The 25,250-nt window shown below is 38.3% G+C and overlaps 1 protein-coding gene across 3 annotated transcripts in view; it reads left to right on the top strand.

Moving 5' to 3' along the window:
- The window catches only part of LOC150080832 (uncharacterized), a 92,269-nt gene that overhangs the window by 5,629 nt on the left and 61,390 nt on the right, over positions 1-25,250 (top strand). For 2 of the 3 annotated variants that reach the window (XM_090382120.1, XM_090382117.1), the window contains exons 1-2: positions 14,201-14,421; positions 23,856-24,008. In XM_090382120.1, coding sequence (XP_090238246.1) covers positions 14,388-14,421; positions 23,856-24,008 — 187 coding nt within the window. In that variant the 5' untranslated portion in view covers positions 14,201-14,387. Of the gene's footprint in view, positions 1-14,200; positions 14,422-23,855; positions 24,009-25,250 lie in introns of those variants that run through there. The other variant, XM_090382119.1, reaches the window with a different exon arrangement.

Raw genomic sequence — 25,250 nt, 5'->3', positions numbered from 1 at the left:
ATATCATGTTCTCATAATGGCCTGTTAGTGTAAGTGTGTGTAATGTGTTATAAGTGAAACAGGCTACTCTGCCACCAGGTGATAGTCCATTGGGCAATTACCACCTGGTGCCCATCCCTGGCACGAGGAGTTATGCCTGGATCTATTAACTCTGGCTGTGCATATTGCACCTAAATCCCGCACCCACCAGTAAGGGTGCAAGACTGGTGGGTGCCAGCAGTCCCGCTCCTGGGGTGCCCACACCCAAGAGCCAGCAAAAAAAAAAAAAAAAAAAAAATGCACGAACTAGGAGAATACATCTTACTAGTGAGTGCAACAATCCCGCCTCATGGTCATTCCACAAGGCCAGCCAAAAAAAAAAAAAAAAATTTCTCCCTGCCTCCAAGACAGAATGCCTATCCATCCAGAGGAGGGGAGAAAAAAAAACAGGTCTTTAGTCAGTATTAGTAACAACATGTATACTCCTCCTTTTATTAAATGTCAACCTGCAAAACCGTTGAAATTCTACAAAATTCCTTTCATTAGACAGCCAAATTAATTCAGAACCCCTAATAAAATTAGGTACCAAATTAAATAAGTCTAATATAAATTGCATTCATATAAGATATGATCCCATGTTTCCAACCTTCCACAAACACAGTAAGGATCTTCCACTAAACTGATGCAACTTACTTTTTAAGGAACCATGCCCGTAATCAAATATGAGCATTCCATACATGGATAAAACCAGCGATGCAATTTGTTATTAAAATTAAATTCCACACTAGGTATAAATAAATAAGTTACTCTACCAGTACTTCTGGAATCCCAACGGTCCTGCCATAATTTAATTAATTTCACCAAAATTTCTTTCTTCTGTTTGCTGACTGCAGAAGAAACTTCATTAGTAATCCCCAGAAATGTAATTTGTATTCCTTTTCTTATAAAATAACAAAAAGCTCTATACACGACTGTTAAATCCAAAGGCAATACCCCCACAATCACCTGTAGAGCATTAGTCGAAACCGTCTTACAAACACGCAAAATAGTTAGCAACATTATTCTTTGTATTGATAATAGTTTTTGTTTAAATTTTACATTGACAGTACGAACATACCAAATTGATGCAGCATACGACACAATCGGAATAAAAAATAGCTTTATAATATAGATACAAAATGCGTTTACCTAATCCCCAATCTTTTCTGGTAACCCTAACTATAGAAGCAGCGTAATTTTTTATTTTCCTACTTAAATAATTCAAATGTTGGGAAAATAATAACTTATCATCCAAGATAACCCCTAAATATTTTACCTGGGAAACAAGAGGAATTTGTTTACTAATAATCGAGGTGGTCTGTAGTCTAATTTTCCTTTTAATAACATCATGACAGTTTTAGAAGATGAAATTTTTAGTTTATTTAATGTAGCCCAATCAGTCAAATCCTGAACAATAACCTCCATTCAACTTTCTAATACTGCTCTAGATCTTCCTGTCACGCACAAAACCAAATCATCAGCATAAGCCACCTTATGACAATTAGGGACTGTTCTACTTAACCACTGGTTTAAGACCAGATTCCATAAAATAGGACCCAACACAGATCCTTGTGGACAACCGCGATCAATAATTCTATTAAAAGTTAAATGTTGAGATCTTATAATAATCTGTGTATCCATTAAATAACTTTTAATAATTTGGTATAACAAATTGGGACCCCAATTTGTTATACCAAATTGATATAACAAATTTGGTATAACAAATTGAGAACCCCCATGGAACACGTGCAACTCAACGCCGTTTCTCTGTCAATGTTTGGGCCGGCATTGTTGGAGACCACCTTATTGGACCGTACCTTCTGCCCCCCTCGTCTGGACGGTAGGGCATACTTGATCTTTCTACAGCAAGTCCTGCCCGGACTTATTGAAGAAGCACATGTTCCTCAGTCGTTGCGCCGCTCAATGTGGTTCCAGCATGATGGAGCTCCCCCACATTACACCAGTGACGTCTGCCAACACCTGAAAGTTACATTTGGATAGGTCGTGGTGGTCCGGTTCATTGGCCTGCTAGATCGCCGGACCTATCATGCCTGGACTTCTTCTGCTGGGGTCAAATGAAGACATTGGTGTACGAGACCCCCGTTGATTCAGTTGAAGACCTCGTCGCTCGCATCTCTGTAGCTTCCGGGGAGATTCGAGACACGCCAGGAATCATCCAGAACGTTAGGGATTCCATGCGGCGGCGCGGTGAAGCCTGTGTGACTGCTTCTGGTTGAACTTTCGAACACCTTCTGTAGCATGGCTTTTTGCCAATGTAAAACGTCATTAAAATGATTTCTGTTACACAAACGAATTGCTGTTTCTGTTCTTTTTCTTTGTTCACACGACCTCCCACATGACGAAGGCATTTCGGACCCTGCAATGCTATGTGATTCCGATTCGTCTTTGTGCCCACTACACCTCCTGCAAGTTTGTCGCACTGGTAGTGAATCACCCTATATAAGTACACTACTTATTTATGTATGTAGTACGCAGAAGAAAAAGTGTACGCCTACAGGCCATTGCTACGCCACTGCTGGACACTATTAGGACCATGAGCTAAACAGCATGCTGGACTAGCACCACTTAGGTGACACTGGTTGGATCGCCTCTGGTCTGAGTCACTGCTTCGACACGACGTCGCATGGAGTCAACAAGGCGTTAAAGTGGCATTAGGGATATTGTATCATTCATAGAACAAAACTGTTCTTTTTTTCTTGGAGAGAAAAGGTCAACGGTTTGTGCTGATGAACACTCCCTTCCAGTTCATATCACTAATGCTCAATGGGATTGACATTAGTGACTGCGCTGCCCATGACAGAACTTTCATCTTTCTCGTGTTCCTCAAGCCACTCTTTCATACATTTGGCACGGCGGGTGACTGCATTATCTTAAAAGCCACCCTCCACTTTCCCCTGATAATAGGTATAAACATGTAACATTGCCGAGTATACCTGATCCACAACCATGTTCAGATATGGTGTGGCATTAACGGTACAATCCAGTGAGATTAGGAGGCAGGGTATGCCATGAAAACATACTCAGCACCATTGCACACCTTACACGTTGTGTGAACAAATTGAATCTAACTAGGCGTCCAACCTCCAGCACGTCAATCTCGATAACTATATAGGCCTATGCATTAATTTTTTATTTATAATATACTTCTGTTGGTGCTCCGTATACTAAAAACGGTTCGAGAAATACCTAGTACGGAGTTCTGCCTTGAATTTACGCTTTCGTGACGAAAGCGTAAATTTAATGAATTGGGTTAGGGGGATCAGCCACAGGGTTCTCCCTGGATGTCTCCTAACCACTCACCATTATTCACATTGGGAGAGGTTCTAAGTATCCCGCAACATCAATTGACCAATCAAGTGACGGAGTCCTTGTTAGTACTATCCACATTCTTTTTCTCCTAAGTCGGCACGCTTTTAAATGAATAAAATGCTTATATTCTTGAACGCGGAGGAACCGCAAAATAAAGAGCAGTTTACAAATACTCGTAAACTGCAAGAATCTGCGTATTTCTTGGCAGAGCTTCGGAAGCGGTCCGCTTCATTAACGCAAATGTCCATTAAATATATTTTCAGTTTAACTCGGGACAGTCTTTTACGGTCAAAGTTCTCGTTTTGTTATTTGCGATAGAAACTAGGCATCCAATTAATTAAATGCAAATACAGTACATATAATTCGACTATCCATTTTAATCATTAATGCATATAACACTAATGTTACTAGCAAAACTGCATGTTTCATTAATTTTTTTTTAACTTTTTCAGACATTCATCTTTGAAACGAGTCAATCATTGAAAACGCTGTATTAAAATAAAACGGCAGTTATAAAACGTTTCAGTCAGCAGGGATAAACATGTCAATGACGTTTTTGTTTTAGTTGTCGTGGCATCGATGACTCTGGATAAAATCACGTTCTTTGTATGAGTATCACATAATTGTTCTGCTTTCAATAAAAAATCAAATCTACTGCTAAACTCATATTATTAGTACCTTCCCATTTCACCTATCCGAACGAATGTGTGAAATGGAAATAGAGAATTCTCCAACATTTTGTCTAGTTATTCCTTGAATTTATCCAGGCTGTCCACTTCTACAACATCGGACGGAAGTTTATTCCACCAATCAACCACCCGTTGGCTAAAGACAAATTTCGGCACATCTATTGTGCAACCGTACTTCCTGAATTGGAATTTATGCCCTCATGTGCATAGTCTGAGCAAGAGGAAGAATCCCATAAGAATTGAGCTTTCTCAATCCATTCCTTAAATACCTCAATCAGATTATCGCGCAGGTGTCTAGTCTCCAGACACTGCAATTTGCAGTACTGAAGCCTTTTTCGTAAGGGTGCTCCTTTGTTCCTCTCACCAATCTGATTTCTCTTCTCTATACCCACTCCAGCAACTCTACATCCTTCCTAAAATGAGGCCTCCAGACCTGTATGCAGTACTCAAATGTGGCCTGGCCATTGCCTTAGACAAGGAAATAATCACCTCATCCCTACTAGCAAAATTACTGTATATCATAGACAAAACACCATGTGCTGTCTGGCAACCTGTCTGCACTGCTCAGAGAACTTCATATCTGACTACACAATTATGCCCATCTCTTTTTCATTTTACACTACCCTGAGTGTAGTACCACCTAGTTGGTACGTTAATCTGGGATTACTGCTACCTATATGCGGTACTTTGCATTTGTTAATCTTCAATTGCTATTTCTCAGCTCAACGCCTAATTTTTCTAGATTTTTTTGCAGTAGCACACCGTCATTACTGTCATTAACCACCCTGCCACCCTTAGTATCATAGGAAAAATTATACATTTAAGCCTGATATACCTTCAGCAATATCATTAATAAAAACAGAAGACAATTTGAGTTCCCGAACCCTGGAGTCTACAATGATAACATTAGTCCACGATGAGCAGTGCCCATTACAAACAACTGTCTTGTCTTACTCAACCATCCGTTTATCCATAGCAGTAATTGACAATCTGTCCACCCATGCATTATGTACCATACTGTGCAACTACTTCAAAATCTCTGGCAACATCTTAGTTCTCCTTAGGAAACTCCTTCAGTCCAGGACCCTATGGATCAGAAATCAAAGCCATAATCACCACATTCTCTGCTCCAGAGGGCTCCCCCAAGGGGGGGGTTCTCTCTGCCGCCCTCTTCGCCGCATCTTTAGAACCCTTCCTATCACAAACCGTACTAATTTTACCACCTACGCAGATGATATTAAGTTCTTCATCATCACAAAATGCCACCAGTCTATTACTGTGAGCTCCAACCGGCAGCTACATGAATTGGAAAACTACCTTCATGCGATTGGGCTCTCCATTAATAAAGAGAAAACTGCACAACTCTCTATCACCAAGAAGAAAAATACCAACAATGTGAACATCATCATAGCGAACTCTCCAGTTAAAAAAGTCACCCAACATAAAGATTTGGGTATCATCTGGGACAAAGACCTCACCTTCTTGCCTCACTTTAATGCCACTCGAACGAAAACATATTCGGCTTTATGGGCAGTAAAACAAGAGATCTCCAACTTCCATAACCCGGACCTTATCATCAAATACATTCTTCGTTGCATTTTCCCAATTCCATTATATGCCTCGACTATATGGTCCTCAGCACCCTCATCATACCAAGCCAGGTTCCTCTCCCTGGAATTATGGATCTTGAAATGGCTAAATAGGGTTGCCGGGCTAACACCTACAATATCAAAATCTGTTCTTGTCACCAATCTTAATACGCTTCCATGGAGGTATCTCTTCATCTCTAGGAACCTTCTTACCCTCTTTCAGCTTCTATCCGGAAAACTGAACTCACCCAATATATGGGATATCATCGCCAGACCGTCCGACAGGAGAAGATGCCAGTCCAACACCTCCCCATACAGATCGAAGCTGCGTTGCATGTCCTCCCTGGACAACATGTTTCCACAGAACTCCTTCCAAATATTTAATAGATTAGCCATAGACGCTGAGAAACTTTGCAAGGACAGAACCTACAGATCTTCCATTCTTGCAGACATGTATGCCTTAGTCAAGCTCTAGCGTGGATGGTGCGACATCACTCTCTGTGATGTCTCACCATCCACGCTCCGATGTATCCGTATGCACTTTTATTTGTTGTAACTTTATGTTTTTGTATTTGTTGTAACTGTATGGTTTTGTATCTTCACCAGTGGCTGTTTAAGGCCGTATATTGTATCTGGATCTGTATTCAATGCATTTGTCTGTATTTTATGTCTTATCTCTATATGTAACTCATGTCCTCTAGCTGCACAGCTGTAAAGGGACATTTCTTCGGAAATAAAATTGATATTAATAATAATAATAATAATAATAATTTTCCCGTAATGCCACACAGTTACAATTTGTGCAGAAATCCAAGTATACATCAAATTATTTTTTGCATCCAGTTATTTTGTGACTGCATCATTGTATCCCATCAAATTAGTTATACAAGATCTACCCTTGACAAACCCATGCTGTGACCGAAGTATAACTGCACTCCTGTCGAGATGGTCCTGCATTACTTTTTTAACCAGTTACCCCATTATATTCCTTGGAACAGAAGTTAAGCTAAGAGGTCTGTAATTACTCATGTCATTCTTTGATTCCCCCTTTGTGAATTGGTTATAAAATCGCACATCTCCAGTCCACAGGGACTTGCCCTGAATCAAAGGATGCTTTCATAATTATGGCTAAGGGTCTTCTAACTCATGTGTTACCTCCCTTAATATAACTAAATAGGTTCCACTACCCCAGGTGCCTTTCTTACATTTAACTTCAGAAGCTGACTGTTGATGATTCTGCTCAGATAGCTGACAAACTGAATGAGTATTTTGTATCTACATTCACACATGAGGAATTAAGGGAGGAAAATGACAGAAGTTTATCAAACTGTAACAGGTTGCTTAATGAATAACTGAGGGCAAATTGGAAGAGAAATTGTTGAAGTTAAACATAAAGGCACCTGGGGTTGATGGGATCTATCCAGTTATATTAAAAGAGGCGGCAAAGGAACTAAGCAAACCCTTAGCCATATGAGAGAATTCTTGGATTCAGGGGAAGTTCCCACGGACTGGAGATGTGCAAATGTATCCCCGATTCACAAAGGGGAATCTAAGGGTGACACGAGTAATTACAGACCGGTTAGTTTAACTTCTGTTCCGGGTAAAATAATGGAGTCACTGGTTAAAGATGCATTGCAGGATCATCTAGACAAGACTACAGCAATAATTCAGACACAGCATGGGTTTGTTAAGGGAAAGTCTTGTCTGACAAATTCGATTGGATACTATGTGGTTACAAAGGAACTAGATGCAAAAAAATAATTTTGATACCATATACTTGGATTTCAGGAAAGCTTTTGACACTTTTGCGCATGAAAGATTACTGTACCAGTTGGAGCAGTATGGTATTAAGGCTAAGTTTCTACAGTGGTTGAATGGGTGAAGACTGGTAATCTATGGATGCTGCTCTTCATGAACTAATGTTATTAGTGGAGTCCCACAGGGTTCAGTGTTGGGCCCACTGTTGTTTTGTATATTTAACAATGATATTGATGAAGGTATAACAGGCTTATTGTCGAAGTTTGCAAATGATACAAAGGTTGGCGGGATTGGTAATGGCAGTGTGCTACTGCAACTGGATCTAGAAAATAATTTTGGGCAGCTGTGCTGAGAAGTGGCAACTAAAGTTTAACGTTGACAAATGTAAAGTACTGCATATGGGTAGAAGTAAGCTCAGAGGAACCTACCAACTGTGTGGTACTATACTTAGGGTGGTAGAAAATGCAAAAGACCTGGGAGTGATTGTGCAGTCAGATATTAAGTTTTCTGAGCAATGCAGACAGGCTGCCAGGGCAGGTCATGGGATATTGTCAATGATATACAGAAATTTTGCTAACAGGGAAAATGAGGTGATTATCCTTTTGTATAAGGCAATGTTTATTCATACAGGTCTGGAGGTCTCATTTTAGGAAGAATGTAGAGTTGCTTGAGCTTGTACAGAGAAGGGCAACAATATTGGTGAGGGGAACGAAGAGGTTCTCTTACCAAGAAAGACTTAAGTTCTGCAAATTGCAGTGATTGGAGACTAGGCACCTGCGAGGTGATTTGATCGAGGTGTATAAGGCCTTGAATGGGTTGAGCACATTGAATTCGGATGGGATTCTTCCGCTTGCTGAGTTTACGAACCTGCGGGGGCATAAATTCAAATTGAGGAAAGACACTTGTAGAATAGATGTTCAGAAATTTGCCTTTAGCCAGCGGGTGGTTAATTGCTGGAACAAACTTCTATCTGTCGTTTTGGAAGTTGATAGCTTAAATAAATTAAAGGAGGAACTGGACAAACTTTTAGATGGAATGGTTGCGTGAAATTTTATTATTATTTTTTTTTTTTTTTTTGGCTGATGCTACGTGAACTCATACACTTGCTTTCTTGCATCACATGCCTCTTACTATAATTTATCTTCCACTTTCATCTTAGATATTACAAAATCCTTTAACTCTCTGGTGTAGTGTTAAATAAACTTCTAAGGTCTGCTCCCGTAAATTCCTCACATGTGAATGCGAATGCAAAGTACTTATTCAGCTTGTCGGCAACCTGACCAGGATCATCAAGAGTTGAACCATCAGTATCAAATGACTTATGTGATTTATCCCCTTCCTTCTAGTCTCAAGGGTAGCACAGCTGGTAAAAACACTTGGTAGAAAACGGCCTGAGTTCGAGTTCCGTCGATGACGTGAGGAATTTCCATGGGCCTTTTTAACATCTTGGCTGAGTTAGTCGATTTCAGGTGAGGGTTGCATGGGTTTTCCTCCCGGAAACTAGGGTTTTGCGTCCAGGAAATAGAAAATGACCAAAGAACACTCAATTTACAGACATTACAGATGGAGTATAATAAACTAAGTTACCGGGGAAACCCCGGTGAGCTTTAGTCGCTAATGTTCCTAAAACCCTACTACAAAAACAACCCTTTCTTATAGTGTTTACATAAGTAAAGTCTTCGCTATTTTTCTTTGTATCCTTTGCCAATGATTTCTCATAATCTGCCTTTGTAGAAAGTCAACGACGGAAAATCTTTTCCGTCATTGATGTTCTACAACTGTCTTTTGGGAAAGCAACGTTCCATGCAGGAAAGAAAATTGCCAGTTCGCCCAACATTCGAAAACAGCATCCAACACTGTGGGCAAAAACAAAAGAAAAAGTAAAAAATAAAATTAAATAAAAATAATTAATTCCAGGTCAGCTCCTTTTAACCAAGTCGTTTAGCTCAAGAGAAAAGAACGGCGAGTTTTCAAAGTATCGGTGGGGGGGGGATAAAATAATGGAAACTGGTACGAAAGTAGTACTTTTTGTAATGGTGATATGATGTATTTATGAAAGTGCAGTGATGGTTTTTCTTGTTTCCTGCGTGTAGTACAGTGAAGAAAAGGCAATGAAAACTGATGTTTATTTAGAGATGATGTGAAAAGTTACATGAAGAAAAGGACCAATCCAGTCAACCTGTCTGATTTCCAAAGAGGTCAAAATATTGGTGTGCGTTTAGCAGGGACACAAGTGACTAAAACTGTTGATTTGTTTAACGTATTCAGAGCAACTCTATCAAAAGTAATGTGGCGCATTTAGAGCCTTAGTTCTTAGTTGCTTATGCGCCAACAAAACTCAAACCAAATAAAATCAAAAGTAAAGTCGGCATTCACGAAGTATGGAAAAACAAAATCCGATAGGACGATTTGTGATTAAAAAAAATCGAAGCTGGTTAAGAGGTGCCGGACAGTGAAAAGGTTTGTATCCCCGAAAACGTAAAACCACTCCTTCAAAAAATAACTGCAAAACGTAATGCGAGTATCAGCAATCCAGTTTCTAGCAAAACAGTTCGGCGAGAACATCGTAAAGCTGAAATTTATGGCAGAGCCACTATTTTCAAGCCACTCGTTACTGATGATAATGCTAGAAAGAGGATATAATGGTTAAGAAGCATAAAAGCCGGGCACTTGATGATTAAAAAAGGTCATATATTCGGATGAATCATCATTCACACTTCAGAGAATTTACGTTTGGCGAATGTTGAAGCATATCGTGGAATAACTGTCAAAGAGGAGGAGGAGGAGGATCAACAATGGTTTGGACAGCAATATCTTGGTATTCTTCAGTTCCGCCATCACCCTGAACAGGAAAATTATTGCCATTGATTACCTTGATATAACTGAATGACCAGCTTCATCCCAGGTGCAAGCAGTGGTGTATTCGGACCGGAACGAAATTCCGGTACGTTTTTCTAAATGTAATAATAGAAAATCATTAAATTTATACACCTAATATTATGAAACAATGACATAATCAAAAGGGGGGGGGGAGAAATATCTATTTTACCCATTGCTACTAAAAATATATATTAATAGTAATCTTTAAAATTAACAGATTTCTTTAAAAATTTATTTAAAAACAAAAATATAAATTTCGCAATGAAACTTGAACGTTACTTACTAAAGTACAATGTGGTAGATAGAGATCCAACGAATGAGATATACTTGTGATGCGTGCTAACGCTGCATTTTGTTTCGCCATGAGCTGAACGCTAGAACTGGTTTTTCTATGAACCTTGAGTCGAAGTCTGATTCAGTTACTGTACAGTCAATGTGGCGTTATCATATGTTCTTCTGGAGAAGAAGCGTTCCAGTACTTTTTTTTTTTTTTGGCAATACATCTGTGGGTGCAATCTGTTTCCCACAAATGATGCCATGTTTCAATATGATAACGCTCCGATACACACAGCCAGATGTGTCCAAGCTTAGTTTGATGAGTATGAAACTGGGGCTACGCATCTTCGATGGCTGAAAAAAAATTGTGCGCGCCGAGCACGCATAGCAGAAGTGAAACTTCTTGTAGAACCTTTTGAAATGTTTATTATTTCAATGTTACAGTGGTTTAATATTTTACAATTGTTTTACAAAGTTTTTACAGATCTCTCCTTTGTACTCAATGGAGGTGATTTCGGTGGTCACATTGCACGTATACGTGCTCTATACGCCTCACAACGCTCACTATTAGTCTTTGGCATGTTGAATTATAATTTTTTTTTCGTCGAAGTTTTTTTATGAAATACGGTAGCCAATGACGAAAGAAATATTTTGTTTTTAAAATCGAACTGCTAGAAGTTGCGATATAGCGATTTAAAACGTAAACGCGATTAGCGTGCGCGTTACACCGTGGGCGCGCTGTAGGTGTACTAATTGCGTCATGCGTTGCTGCTACGTATTTCATTTCGCATTTTCGTTGCGATTTTTGTCAATCCACGGACGCAAGTTTCACTTGGGATTTACCGGGAGCGTAACTGCCCGACCTTGGGATTTACGCTCCCGGTAAATCCCAAGGTCGGGCAGTTACGCTACCGGTAAATCCCAAGTATCTATATAATATGCTGCTTCCATGCTTTTGCTTTCTTCTTGTTTACTCTAAATTTTTATACCTTAAAATCTATTAGAGTAATTCGAGGGTGACTGAGGCATAAGCCTTTCTTTTTCATTACATAAATAAATTGCACTAATTAATAATAGTTGGTACTCACTTATCCTTGATTCACTTCCCTTAGTTTTTATTAATAATTTTCACTGCTATCTGTCGGGATAGCGGTTATTCTGCCAGTTTCCTGCTAAATGTAAGGTATATTAAAGAAATCAAACTAAATTGATACAATATTAGCAGTAAATTCTCAGTATATTTGAACCTAGAAAAACTGGCAAATGACAAACAGAAACAGATGGCCTCGGCTAATTTATTGATGGGATATATTGAGCGGAGTTAACGTTCCATTCAATGTATCCAAATATCAATAATTAGCTACATTTTAATTTTACTATAATATATGTGTTTATTTATAGGGTACATCAAAGAAGTCTAACTTAGGTTACCTAAATACTTGGCCCTTTGGCCGCATTGGGTATAGTTTTCACCACTAATACTTATATTCTAAATTATTATTTAATTGCTCCAGTTGTATGCAATTTATCCAATGGGTATTAAATTTAAAAAATAAGGTTATATACAGACAATCATTATTTTTTCAATCATTATTATTTTGATAGCATTAATCTGTTCTGATACTCTATATCTATTCCTCATATTCTTCTACATAATTTCATATATATATATATATATATATATATATATATATATATAATTCAAAACATTCCAAACGAATCCACCTTCGTCAAGGAATTGGAGAAAAATGCCTTTGATTTCGACCAATGAAACGGCAGATGCATATAGTGATTATATTGTCTATTGGTATATGGAAAATTAGAAACAGAACGTGTCTTCCAAGTCTGCTTGCTTGTAAGGTTCTCGTAAATGACCTCACAACTGCAAGATTAGTGATTGATTGGTTGCATGTACTGTATTATGGTCGTACCGAGAATCGAACCATGACCAGAGTGCATTTCTGTCGGTGACACTGCATATATTTGTAAAAGCAGTTCCTGCATTACGGGTGTTTTTTTTTTTTTTTTTTTAATCCAAACATGATCTACATTATTTGCTTAGCCCACAGCTTACATAAATCTTGCAGAAACAATATGAAAAAATTTTTGCGAAGTTAAAAAAAAACTTCGTAAAAGACACGCATAGCATATTTATAGAGATGTGCCAACTTGGCCTTCCTCTTTCGCCAAATTTTATTTTGACAAGGTTCCTGAAGAAGAGGATTAAGTGCAGTACGGTTTTATGACAAAACTTTGATGAAACTGCTATTAGCGCTGATTATTTCGTTACAGAACTACTGTTTCATTGATATTCATTTTGCTTGGTAATCCAATTCTATAATCGAACTTGAAGCATGGGGACTTTCTTTGAGCAGTGTGATGGTAGAGGAAGTTTTTTTTTTTTTTTTTTTTGTAGTTGTTGGCGCATCGGCTTCTGTGGCCATAATGCACCTCCCAAGGTTTTTGCAGTACTTTGATCCAAGCCCGAGGCGGGATTCGAACCCGCAACCTTTGGGTTGCCAGGAAGGCACTTTACCCAGCCAGGTCGGCAGAGGAAGTTCAGTTAGAAATTTCAACCATTCCTGCAGACATAAGAGGAAAACTAAATTTCATAAATAAAAATAAAATTCGGATATCATATTTTAAGGAAAATATGATTAGATGACTGTTAACAGAAATGACCAGGAAATTCTATTTCAAGCAGAAGCTTTGAAAGCTCGCATTTTTAAGTTTAATCCTGTCACTTCTGTTGATATGGAAAGATCGTTCTCTGCTCTTGTATTGATTTTGGACAATAAAATGCCAAGTTATAATGAACCACATTAAAAAAATGTTATGTACGATTTAAAACTTTATAGAAATTTTTATTAACGGGTTTTGTAAATTTTAACTTTTTTTTTTTTTTTTGGTAGTTGTTGGCGCATAGGCTTCTGTGGCCATAATGCACCTCCCAAGGTTTTTGCAGTACTTTAATCCAAGCCCGAGGCGGGAATCGAACCCGCGACCTTTGGATTGCCAGGCAGGCACTTTACCCACCCGGCTAGCCCGGTCGGCAATTTTAACTACTAAATACAATCGTAATTACTGAATATAATTGTAATTCAGTTAATTGTGATAAGCTGGAAATATAAAAAAAACGTGTGAGAGTGTTGTGTATTTTGGTGCGTATTGTCTACCGATTAAATATTCTTACACCGTGTATTTCTGAGAAAATATTAAACAATTAATTAAACTTATCGTGGCTGATAAGTTTTTTTTTTTGCGCTTCACGTTTTTGAAAACTAGGCCGTACCTCATCAGTACAACGCGAGTATATAATGGAATCCAGTATATACTGGATAATGATTATGATTTGTGCATCAATTTCTCAGCAGTAATATCAGAAAAACAGGACTTTTTAAATTAACGTTTACTAAATAGTTTATTAAATTCTGCTGATCACGAAAACAAAATACAGGACGAAAAAGCCCTCGTCCTGTCCTGCTTTTAATAAATTTTATAAAACAGCTTCTTATGGGAGAGTTAAATGTGTACACAGGGACAATTAAAAGCACGAGAGCATTTAGTATAATCTGTGCCATGTGACACGATCAGATGTAGATGTATCACCGGCTGCTCCGAAAACTTCCGACATTTCACGCTCATTTCCTTACCGGGAACTTAGTCATCTCTTTGAGGAATACTGAATTCGCGAAGCGTTTTTGTATACCCCACTCGTAGATTGGAAATCGTGTGGAATGTGGAACTGTGTGGAATGCGAAAATAACAGATGATTTTATTTTCTCACGACGTGGCTTAGTTTGTTTGTTTTTTTTTTTTTAACCAAGAAAATTTCGCATACTTGAATATGAATAAACTGTTCACAGTTGGGCAGAAAGAGCGTAAGTAAACGTCAGTTGTTTTTAATGGTGAAGGATTAATACCTTTTCGTTGCGCTATATAATAATATCACTTTGTGTACCTGATAAGTTATGCTTATGAAACTTTGTTTAGGCCGAAAGCTCGTGGTCTAAAAAAAAAAAAAAAAAAAAATTACCTGGAGGTTCAAATACGCACTTGATTGAAAATATTTAAAAATAAACGTTCTTTTTATAATCGGCACGACTATTAGATCAGAAGAGTTTTTACGATTAATTAATCACCAACGTTCGAAGTAGTTCTCGGTTACTGACTGCTACGGTTATAGTCTTTGTGATTATTACACAGTGGCTACGACCGCTGTGATTTATTCAGTCTAGCAGAGCTGTCGGTGCTGTCCCATCCTGACCAGAGAAAGGATCTCTTACAGATTTTTGCATATGGTAGCAGAATTAGTCCATTTCGGAAAAGTTTCTCTCTGTCTGTCTCTTGGGGATGTGGGGTACCTGAAGACTCTTCTCACGTCCTTTTTGAATGCTCTCTTTATGAGGACCTAAGATCGGCTCTTAAGGTAACAGGTCCAAACTTGTCTCCTGGATGTCAGGAGACTACTCATATCTATCAATAATTTCCAGGCCCTTGAAACCTTCTGCAGTGCTGCTTTTAATCGTAGGAAGACTTAACATCAATGTTAATGCAAAAAAATAAAATTGAAAATGCATCATAAATGAACCTGTTACCTCGTCTGTCGTCCTGATGACCTCGAACAAAATTTGCTGGTTTGACGAACACGCCAAGGTTTTAACAGATGTTGCGTTTTTCTGGCTCATCATTTATTAAGACTCTCCGCAACTCACTCCTTCCTCTGTACAATAATACTGTCATCAAATAGTGATTTCTGAAACAACTCCGGATTAATAGATTTACATTTAGAACTTGTTCCTGCCCTTGTTTTTGGTTAACTTTGCTGTTGCTGTTGTTTAACTGAAGACTTTTACTCCTTGTGGATTACTTTGGGCAGCACTGGATAAAAACATGGTCGAGCAGTATCGTACTGCACTTCCCCTCCCCCTGTTATTTTTTTCTTTTCTCCGTCTTTTGCTGTCGCGTTTCCTGAGTGAAAGGAAATGATTGTGTATGCGTGCTAGTGCCAGCTTGCTGGCACCGAGTTCTTTTGAATGGTTCCAAACTAGCTTTGGACATTCAGTACGTGACTGTTCAGATTGGTCACGATACATGCATGCGCACTTGTGGCCTGTCTCCCCGTAATGTAGACATGGGCAGGCTTTCCAAGATCGTCTTCCTGATGACAAAATGGCCAGAAACAACACACACACATCACTCACATTTCTGGCCTTTACAGAGTTCTGTATTTTCAGAAACGGGATTCACTGCGCGAATCCTGTTTCTGAATTTTGACTGCCTGCTTTTTGCAAATTTGCATCGACCTGACATTTCGAACTCAATAACTGACCTGATCCTTGCCAAATTTTGAGACAATATCGTAATCAAAACTAAATGAAAAAAAAAAAAAAAAAACGAAAAATAATGCAGTTCTATAATGAAACTTATACTGTATTAGTATCCTGCATCATAAAAAAAAAAAAAAAAAAACTGGTATCAACGACCCCCAAGCGGTGTGCTCATAACAGTAAGTGTATTTATGCCTGTAGAAGTGTGTTCATCGGCCAGTTTTCAGGTTGTGTGGGTGAATTGTTAGTGACTATTAAGAATATAATTAGGCATGGGAATATTTCAGGGAAATCCTACATCAGGGGCGCACCTGCTGTAGCTGATACGAACGCGTCAACTATTTTGTAACCATATATTTTTTTTTTCTCCATCGATAACACGCTACAAACGCTATTGGCCCAGGAGACAATCGCCCCCTAGGCGTCAGGCCAGTTAGCCCCCTGCCTCCACTCTACGCCTGAGATCGGCTATCCACAGTCTCAAGTGAAGAGGACTCCAGAAATTCCTCTAGTCATCGATGGGAATCGAGACCAAGCCTCTCCAAACGGGCGGCAGACGACGATGTACGGTACCGACTAGGCTGCCACGGAGGGCTTACTGTACTGTACAATTAAAATACACCGATGAGCCAAACCATTATGACCAGCGAGTCGTTATTCAAATCAAAGCAACTGCAGGTGAAACTACGGCGCGGGTCGGGACACGGTATGTGTGTGTGTGTATATATATATATATATAAAAAACCTGATACTGAGCTCCGTTAATCAGTCAAAAGCCAAATTGTAATGGTCAGAGCATATCCGAAACGGCACGGCTAGTGGGATGCTCACGGTCAGCCGTGGTTAGTACCTATCTAAAGTGATTTTTCACTTTCGGTAGGTACTTTCTTTCATTTCTTTCGAAAAAAATTTTAATTTATTTACACACACACACATTTTATTTACACTTCCAATATAAATATACAATTGATTTATATACAGGCAGTTCCCGCTTTACGAGTTTTTTTTTTTTTTTTTTTTTCCTCAAGTATCAACAAAATCGAAAGTATGCAAATTAATTTTCATATTTACATGCGGTATTCATGGATGTTAAACATTCATGAATACCGCATGTCAAACCACGCTCGTAGCTATACAATACATGTGGTGATCGTTGTAAAGCGTATAGCGCACATACACGTGTAATGCGTCGTGTGATTGACAAAAATCGCCAAGAAAATGAGACACGAACCATTCATCCCCCCACAATTGTACCACTCCGTACCAGACATGAGCGACGCATGACCCAATCAGTACCATACTGACTGCGTCATGCTATTTCTTTCATCATTTTCCACCGTATTTAATAGAAAATTTCGACAGAAAAAATTAATTCAACATGCCGTGCAATGCGACCACCGAAACCACTGAGTACGAAGGAGAGAAGAAGGATGGAGTTGAACAAAGAAGCCGGAGAAGGTCCAGCCACATCTTCAGAGCTCTACATCTCCCCAGAAATGTTAGAAGTGAATTTGGACGAAGGAGTTATGAAAGTTGATACGGTAAATGAAAACGATCGAGTCCTCGAAGCCCAGTAGTAAGCGAAGCCAAAACCAACTGCCAGAAGTACTCCATGAAATCGTTCAACACGTAGCGGGCGTAATACACAGCCAGAGCAGCAACAGGATTTTAAGAAACACTGGAGCATACACGCACAGTTTAAACTTACAATCCTGGATAATGACTTCGGTTTAGTCTGTTCCGTGTGTGATTTTGTTCAAGAACGATGTGAAGATTGTAGCAGCTCGAGACCACGCTCTCCTTCAAACAGCATTTCCAAATGAGGATGTAAGTCAAATATCGGCCTGTAACAGTTGTCGTGGCTCTCTCAAGAACAAAGTGAGACCGGCTCTGTTGAAGTCAAATGGTTTTAAATATCATCACTTGCCGAAACTAGATTTGGTAACGGAACGTCTCATATCTCCCGGTCTCCCATTCATGCAGATTCCTCGCCTTTTTTTTTTTTGGTAGTTGTTGGCGCATCGGCTTCTGTGGCCATAGTGCACCTCCCAAAGTTTTTGCAGTACTTTGATCCAAGCCCGAGGCGGGATTTGAACCCCCGACCTTTGGGTTGCCAGGCAGGCACTTTACCCACCTGGCTAGCCCGGTCGGCATTCCTCGCCTGTGACATTCATACTGTCATTATGGGATCCTCGGTCAAGTGATAAATGTTCATCTAAAGAAGTTTCATTTAACTTTAGCTATGCGTGCTCGGCGCGCACACTTTTTTTTTCTATTTACACATATCCAGAGCGCACATGTATTCAGACACCTAACGTTGACATTTCCAGCCACTCGACACATTACCCAGAATGTAAACAATATATTTAATGTGTGTGTGTGTGGTTAAGTTCATACATACAAAGTCCTGCCCAACACAAGCACCATTTCTTCTTTACATAGCGGGACATGACAAACATACACATACAGTATATTCAAAAAAGGGCAGCCAAACCTGGGGAGGAGCTAATCGATATCCATGGACATGTATTGTTCCTTAACTAACGACTCCGCCAAATCGATATCCATATGAAGAACTTCTCAGAAAGTGTGTGGATTAGCATCCTGCATCGGTTCGATTCTTAGGTAATTTTTGTGGTTCGCAGACCGTTTTCAGTTCCAGTTTTTATAAATAATTTATTGCCATACGACAACGAAAGACCAGAATTAAAAGGTTAGACAGAAAGAAAAGGACGAAGACAATTTACCTGATGTGGAAAATTCAAGCGATGAAAGCGTTGACCTCTACCTGACGAAATAAAAAAAAATATACCACAAATTTCAGAAACTAATTTCTGGAAATGAATAAGATTTTCATTTGTTGAAGTGATGGAGAGGGAAAAATAATATATATATATATATATATATATATATATATATATACTCTCTCTCTCTCTCTCTCTCTCTCTCTCTCTCTCTCTCTCTCTCTCTCACCCACATGCACTATATTTCCCCTCCCCCCCCCCCAAATCTTGCAGCTGTTGCTTGTTTCATTCTTGCCATTTCTGACAGCAGTGTAACTAGTGAAAGATTTTTCTGTATTTCTAATATATAGCTGAACCCAGAAATTAATGATTGTCCTCTTTCTGTATAGGAGAAATGCGTAAAATTAATTGTTATGAATATTTTCATTATTCTTTTTTTTTCATATTTAACCGTTTTATTTATTTTTGAAATTATAAAATAAAAATATGAATATTGCTGATTAATTTTTGCGTTATTATCACTGATTTGTAAAAAAAAAAAGACAATATTTGTTTTTAATTTTATTTAATTTGGGGGCGGGGGTTGAGGGTCGGATTCGGGTCTAATGCAATAGACCTGCAGAGGACTCCAGTATGACTGCAAAGCTTGACAATTAGACATATTCGGGGATGGACTGATGTGAACATATGAGTCCCCGGAACAGAAAGGTGTGTTACAAATTTGTTAGCAGGGAGCTCGCTCGAGAAGAATTTCAGCTCAGGGTCGTCTCCAGTAAAAACAGTCTATTAAATTTTATCAGACTATTTTAAACAAAGGGCTCCTAGATCCCAAAAAATTAAACAAGAGCAAGCTTTAAGCAAGCCCCTTGTTAAAAATTTTGGATTACTTGTTAAAAGTATTTAACACCATAAAAATCGAAACGGAACTTAGTAGAAGTAATTCTGTAATATGCGTACGAAATATTACTAACCTATAAATTCCCGAGTTTATAAGACCTGTTTTAGAAGTCTTAGAAAAAGGTGAATTGTAACAGATATGCGAATACCGTACCACAATACACAAGTATTGACAGGATGGAAGCACGAAGTTACATGCAAGAAACACTGTCGCAGCCTTCTCTAAGCGAGCCCTAAACCGAATCGCACTTTTAAGCAGTTGCAGGAGAGCACAAGCCTGCTGGAACACGTCAAAATTTTCATAATATGAATGAGTGTACATTTGTGCTTCTGATGGAATACATATCAAACTCGCGTGTTAACTTTTTTTTTTTAATTATTATTTTTTTATTGCCAAGTCTTTAAAAAAAAAAACGCGTCTGATCCACTTATTCTGGCGAGAAAATGAAGCTTCTGTAAAATGTAAGCATTACTAACACTTCAGTCAAATTTCTCAGAATTCCCTTCCCGACTTAGTACGACACGCCATGGCTGAGAACAATGACCAAAACTTGGATGTATCACCAAGTTTTGGTCATTAATACAGTATTATTACATGTCTGTTAGTTGCACAAGGGTCTTACTCGTAGTAAGAGGAAAATGGCAATCGTATTTCGTTGATTCTATTAGATTTGTACGGCAGTTATCTCTTATGTGTAGAGTCAAACCATTATACATAGTTTTCTGTCCCCTTTTCTTCATTATCCCTAAGGTTTATTGGCAACTAGTGCGACTGTATGGTGTATTGTTGGTGGCAGGGATTTAATTAACGCTGTGAAGCCAAAGTATATCTTGTCTGTAAGTTGTGCGTATTATATGGTTCGTTTTCTGTTTCGTTTGATGAAACGATCGAACCTTTTTACCCAAGGTGTCAACTAACTTTTCTCCTCTTTGTACTGTATTCTAATTGCAGTGCAGATTCGCTGTCCCCCGGCATTGCAACGTATAGCCTTTCTAGTTATCAAGGAAGCAAAGGGACCTAAAAACCATAATAGTTTTATGAATTAGTTTTCGTGCTCATCAGACAATTGCATCATATAATTGTAATAGAAACAATCAAACAGGATCCTACTTTTCGTTACATGGTACTTCTGTAGTTGTTGGTTTTACGGTACAAGATACATCAGTATCTTGTGCCGATATATTGTGTTCATCGACCGATTTCCCCGTTGTGCGCACTAAAAAAAAACCTCTGAGTAACTCACGGAAACTATTCTCTCAAGATTGGCTAACTACAGCTCGACTGAAGAGACCTATAGGAATTTCTCCTGTCGAAGACAGGATTACAGACTTCTAGAATTGGAATATACACCTTTCTGAACGAATGAAAAGTGAAGAAACTACTATACTTCACGGAGGATGATTTCTGTATCTTAAAAACATGTAATAAAGGATTGAATAATTCAAATCAATACATCTTATCAAACAAAATGGAATTGTACAAATTTGTATTTAAAAAAAAAAAGATGGTAGCAATAAGAATAAAGCAATAATGCATCCAAGTCTTCATGAATTTCCAAACAGTATTTTTCTACGGCAGATGGAAAAATAATTTATAACAAACGTTTTGATAGTGTTATATTTTTTTTTACACGTACGAGGGGAGTTAAAAAGTTTAGCTCAATATAGATCAGAAAGGTTTTCGTGAAAGACCATATTGCCAATCCGTGTTGTGACACTTTTCATGTGTTCACAGAAAATTTCATGTTTATAACTATATTCTTCTCCTTTAGAAAGAGCGCTGAAGTGTGGAAGATGACTGTTGAAAGAATCAAGCACTGTGCAGTCATTGAGCATCTTCAGTAAAGAGAATGTCGCCAAAAGAAATTCACGAAGACATGCAGCAAATATTAGGGGAATCTTGCCACGGTCAAAAAGTAGGTTGTAGCATTTAAGCGTGGACGAGACAGTGTTGAAGATGCACCCTGCAGTGGAAGGCCTGTTACTGCAGGATGCATTTTCGACTGTCGATACCTGCAAATGTGGATGCCATTCATAACCTGATCATGCAAAGCCGCAGAATAACATTTGAAGTACACTGAGAAAAGGTTCAACATTTCCCATGATCGCGAGCTCACGATACTGTAGTGAACGTTTGGGAAATGAAAGTTTCTTCGAGGTGAATCCATAAAGCACCTGAATGTAGGTCAAAAGCGGAAAATAGTGATGTGTTTTCATGAGGCTGTGCAGCATTTTGAAGCTAAGCTCAGATTTGGGGACGGTATGTCAATGGACGAAACATGGGTGTACCACTTCAAACCTGAAACAAAAGGACAATCGAAACAGTGGAAGCATCCAATCCCTCTTCTCTCCCTCCCAAAAAGCTTCGAGTGCAGAGGTCTGCTGGGAAAGTCATAGCATCCAGCTTCTGGGATGTGGAAGGGCTGATCACGGTTGATTTCCTGGAACGAGTGCCACTATCATTGCCGTGTAGTATTCTAACCTACTGAGACGTTTCCGCGAGGAACTGAAGCTCAAGAGACGCGAGAAATTGGCCAAAGGAGTCATCTTGCATCAAGACAATATACAGCGTTTGTGACTCTGCAACACTGCGTGACTTTGGGTTGGAACTATTACAGGATCCGCCCTACTCATCGGATTTGGCCCACTGGACTATTTTCTGTTTCCAAATCCCAAAAAGAACAGAAATTCGACAGTGACAATGCTATGATTGATTCGGGCAGCAAGTGGTTTGAGTCAAAAATGTTCTGAATTTTTTTTGAGTTGGTCACGAAAGCTAGTAGCTGTGCCAGAAAGTGCTGATAAGGGGGGGGGGAAATAATAGGTTTCATAACTTTCTAGATCTTTATTATTATTACAGCTTAAAATTTTATCTGCATAAAATTTTAAGCTGTCGAAATTGAGTTTCGGAAATTTGATTGTCTCCAGTTTTTCTAGATCTTTAAAATTTAGAAATTTGGCATCCCCATTAGTAACCCTAATTGCATAACCTGAAAACTCACAAAATCATTTAAAATTTTATGCAGATAACGTACTTGATGTGCTTAATTACAAAACGGTCATGCTCAGCTCTACTTTAGTTTTCACCAATTAGGCGCATCCAGAGGATGAAAATCGCTCCTGCAAGTAACTGCCATTGAAGTGAAGAATGAACAAACCTCGATGGAGTTTGGCGGAAACCCATCTTTAGCATATTAAGATCACCTTCCTACATAATGCCATCTGGGTAGAAAGAATTCTCACAAAGCTGAAAACTGCATTTAATAATTAAATCATTACAAATTGTAACCGCTAATTAAAGTACCATTTGTAAACACTGTCTTAATTTTTGTATAATCTGACATAAAATTACCTAAAATGTGTGTGTAACATATAGAATTTAACTATTCGGGTTCACTATGGATTTACGTATAAGAATGTGATTCATCAAACTGTACTACCCGAAGAATCTTGGGAAATTAAGTTACGCTGATTAGATTAACCCTGAGGCAACTATGCGTATTAACGTGTTCTTAACAGGTTTATCTTATTCTGCTGTCTATGAACTTCTCCCTCAACTTTCCCAGGTTGGCGAAATTTTACAAGAACTGTAATCATGTGAATGAGAACTGGTCAGTCAAGGCCACCAGATCAGTTAAGTACTTTGCTTTTCAAATTGCAAAATTAAATACAGGGTATAACTAGATAAACAGAAGTACAAGTAAATAACTAAAATCTCCTGAAATTTTATATATATATATAAAATAGGATATAACTATTTCACGTGTGTTATAGAACCGCGATGAGAATAATGAGAAAGAAAAAGTGCATCTTACTGTCAATAGAGTTCTAATTGGCGACAATACTACGCAGCCAGTTTTGTTCTGGAAGTTTCCGATTCTGGGCACAGTTGTCAATGAAAGTAATTTGAAAGTATTTTTCGAAGTTGTCCAGTAATAAAACTGCTTCACGGAAATAGATAGTCTTGATAAGACTATCAGACGTGATCCATACTACTAATTACTTTTGCAGGTGCAAAGGTCGAACGCTTTACTTTGTACTGTTTACACCCACCAGTATGTCTTTTTGGCAAAACTCTCCAGTCCGCTTGAAACACTGACCCTTGCAACTTTGACTACAAGTTAGTGTTAAAACAACTGAACTGCATACAATTGTAAAAATAATTTAACCACATTCTTTATTAATCGTTCATTAATTCTTCGCCTATCCATATTTTCATCACGTATGTAAAAGTGATTAGTGTTATAGTTTATAGTAGATCTATAACAACGATCACCAAGTTTTAAGTCAGTCACTTTTATTTGAGAATTTGAAGGTGTAATTTTAAGCAACTTGTTTTTCTAGTTTCAGGTTCTTTTCGAAAGATGCCGCGTTCTCAAAAATATGCAGTTTACACCATCAATGTACCTGAAAATTCTAGTCGATCTCCTGTGTACAGCTCATCAAACTCTTCTATAGATGTAGAAAAACATAAAGGAAAGGTGTTCGCGCGTGGCTGTAAGTGATCTTGAATAATTTTGTACTGTTTGTTTTTATATATAATACTGTTCTAACGGAGCCTAATCAAATAATTTAAAATTATTTTATATATATATATAAAATTATGTTAAAATATCGTGAACTCGCCAAACAGCAACATGCCATTCTGTGACCATTTTTGTTTAATTATTTCTGAAACGGTTAAGCTTCGTATTACATGGCGAAAACACGCATACTCTCCATCCCCCCCCCACCCCATAAAGGCTGATTTTGCAGGGATGACAAACATAATTCCTTTATTAGTATTCCATCATTTAGTCATGTACTGGTTAAACAAATAAAAAAAAAAAAAAAAAAGATAGAGGTAAGAATTAACCTCTATCATTTTTAACTGTTCCTCGACAGCGACAGCTGAAAATTCTATATTCACAGTGTTTTGTGAGTAATAGGCCGTTCTAAAATCTTTGCAAGTCATGGCTGTTTTTTTAGTGTAGTTATCAACTAAACATTCAATTGAGTTTTCGATTCGTTTCGCAATCCGATGGCAAGCTTGTACTGTGTTGTTTATTTATTTATTGAGAGATGTAAACTTAGCAGTTTTTAATGGAACCGTGCGTATGGTGACAGTCTTCGGTTCTGTGGAAATCACTCCTATTAGTTAAGAAAAATATCCAACGAACATTTTTTTTTTTTTGTGCATCTTTCTGCGAACCCAAATTAGCTGCTTTACAGGAAATCCGTTCCAGGAAAAGCCAAATCTTTGTGTACCCGTACCCACGTATTTAGACACCCGGACAAAGAAGTTTTATGAACGCTTTAGTTACATCCAGATGTAATATCTTGATTGGTGGAACAGTTCATGTCAAGGTGACCAGAAATTTTCTGATGAGTTAGGAAATGAAAACATCTGTGTTATGAAAGCACGTAGGTGAAAAGTTACCTAAGATGGAAGAGAGAGAGAGAGAGAGAGAGAGAGAGAGAGAGAGAGAGAGAGAGAGAGAGAGAGAGAGAGAGAATACAGCTAGATAGTAGATTAGTTTCTTTGACGACAGAAAACAAGCTAAGCTGCTCATTAGCGTACTTTTCTAACTACAGCGTTTGATGTATTTAGAAAATAGAAAAGTTTCTATTTTCTAAATACATCAAATTAGAAAAGTAATTAGAAAAGTTTCTGAATTTACAGGTTTTGTTACGAGTTAAGATGTGCGGCTAATAGCTATTTTGAATAATAAAACTATTTTTAAAAGTAGATATTTCCTA

The sequence above is a fragment of the Mastigoproctus giganteus genome, chromosome 9 (genome assembly GCF_048544385.1).
Source record: "Mastigoproctus giganteus isolate SK-2022 chromosome 9, ASM4854438v1, whole genome shotgun sequence".
Lineage (NCBI taxonomy): Eukaryota > Metazoa > Arthropoda > Arachnida > Uropygi > Thelyphonidae > Mastigoproctus > Mastigoproctus giganteus.
Note: the sequence above shows the minus strand (reverse complement) of the source record. Positions and strands in the feature narration are given on the sequence as shown.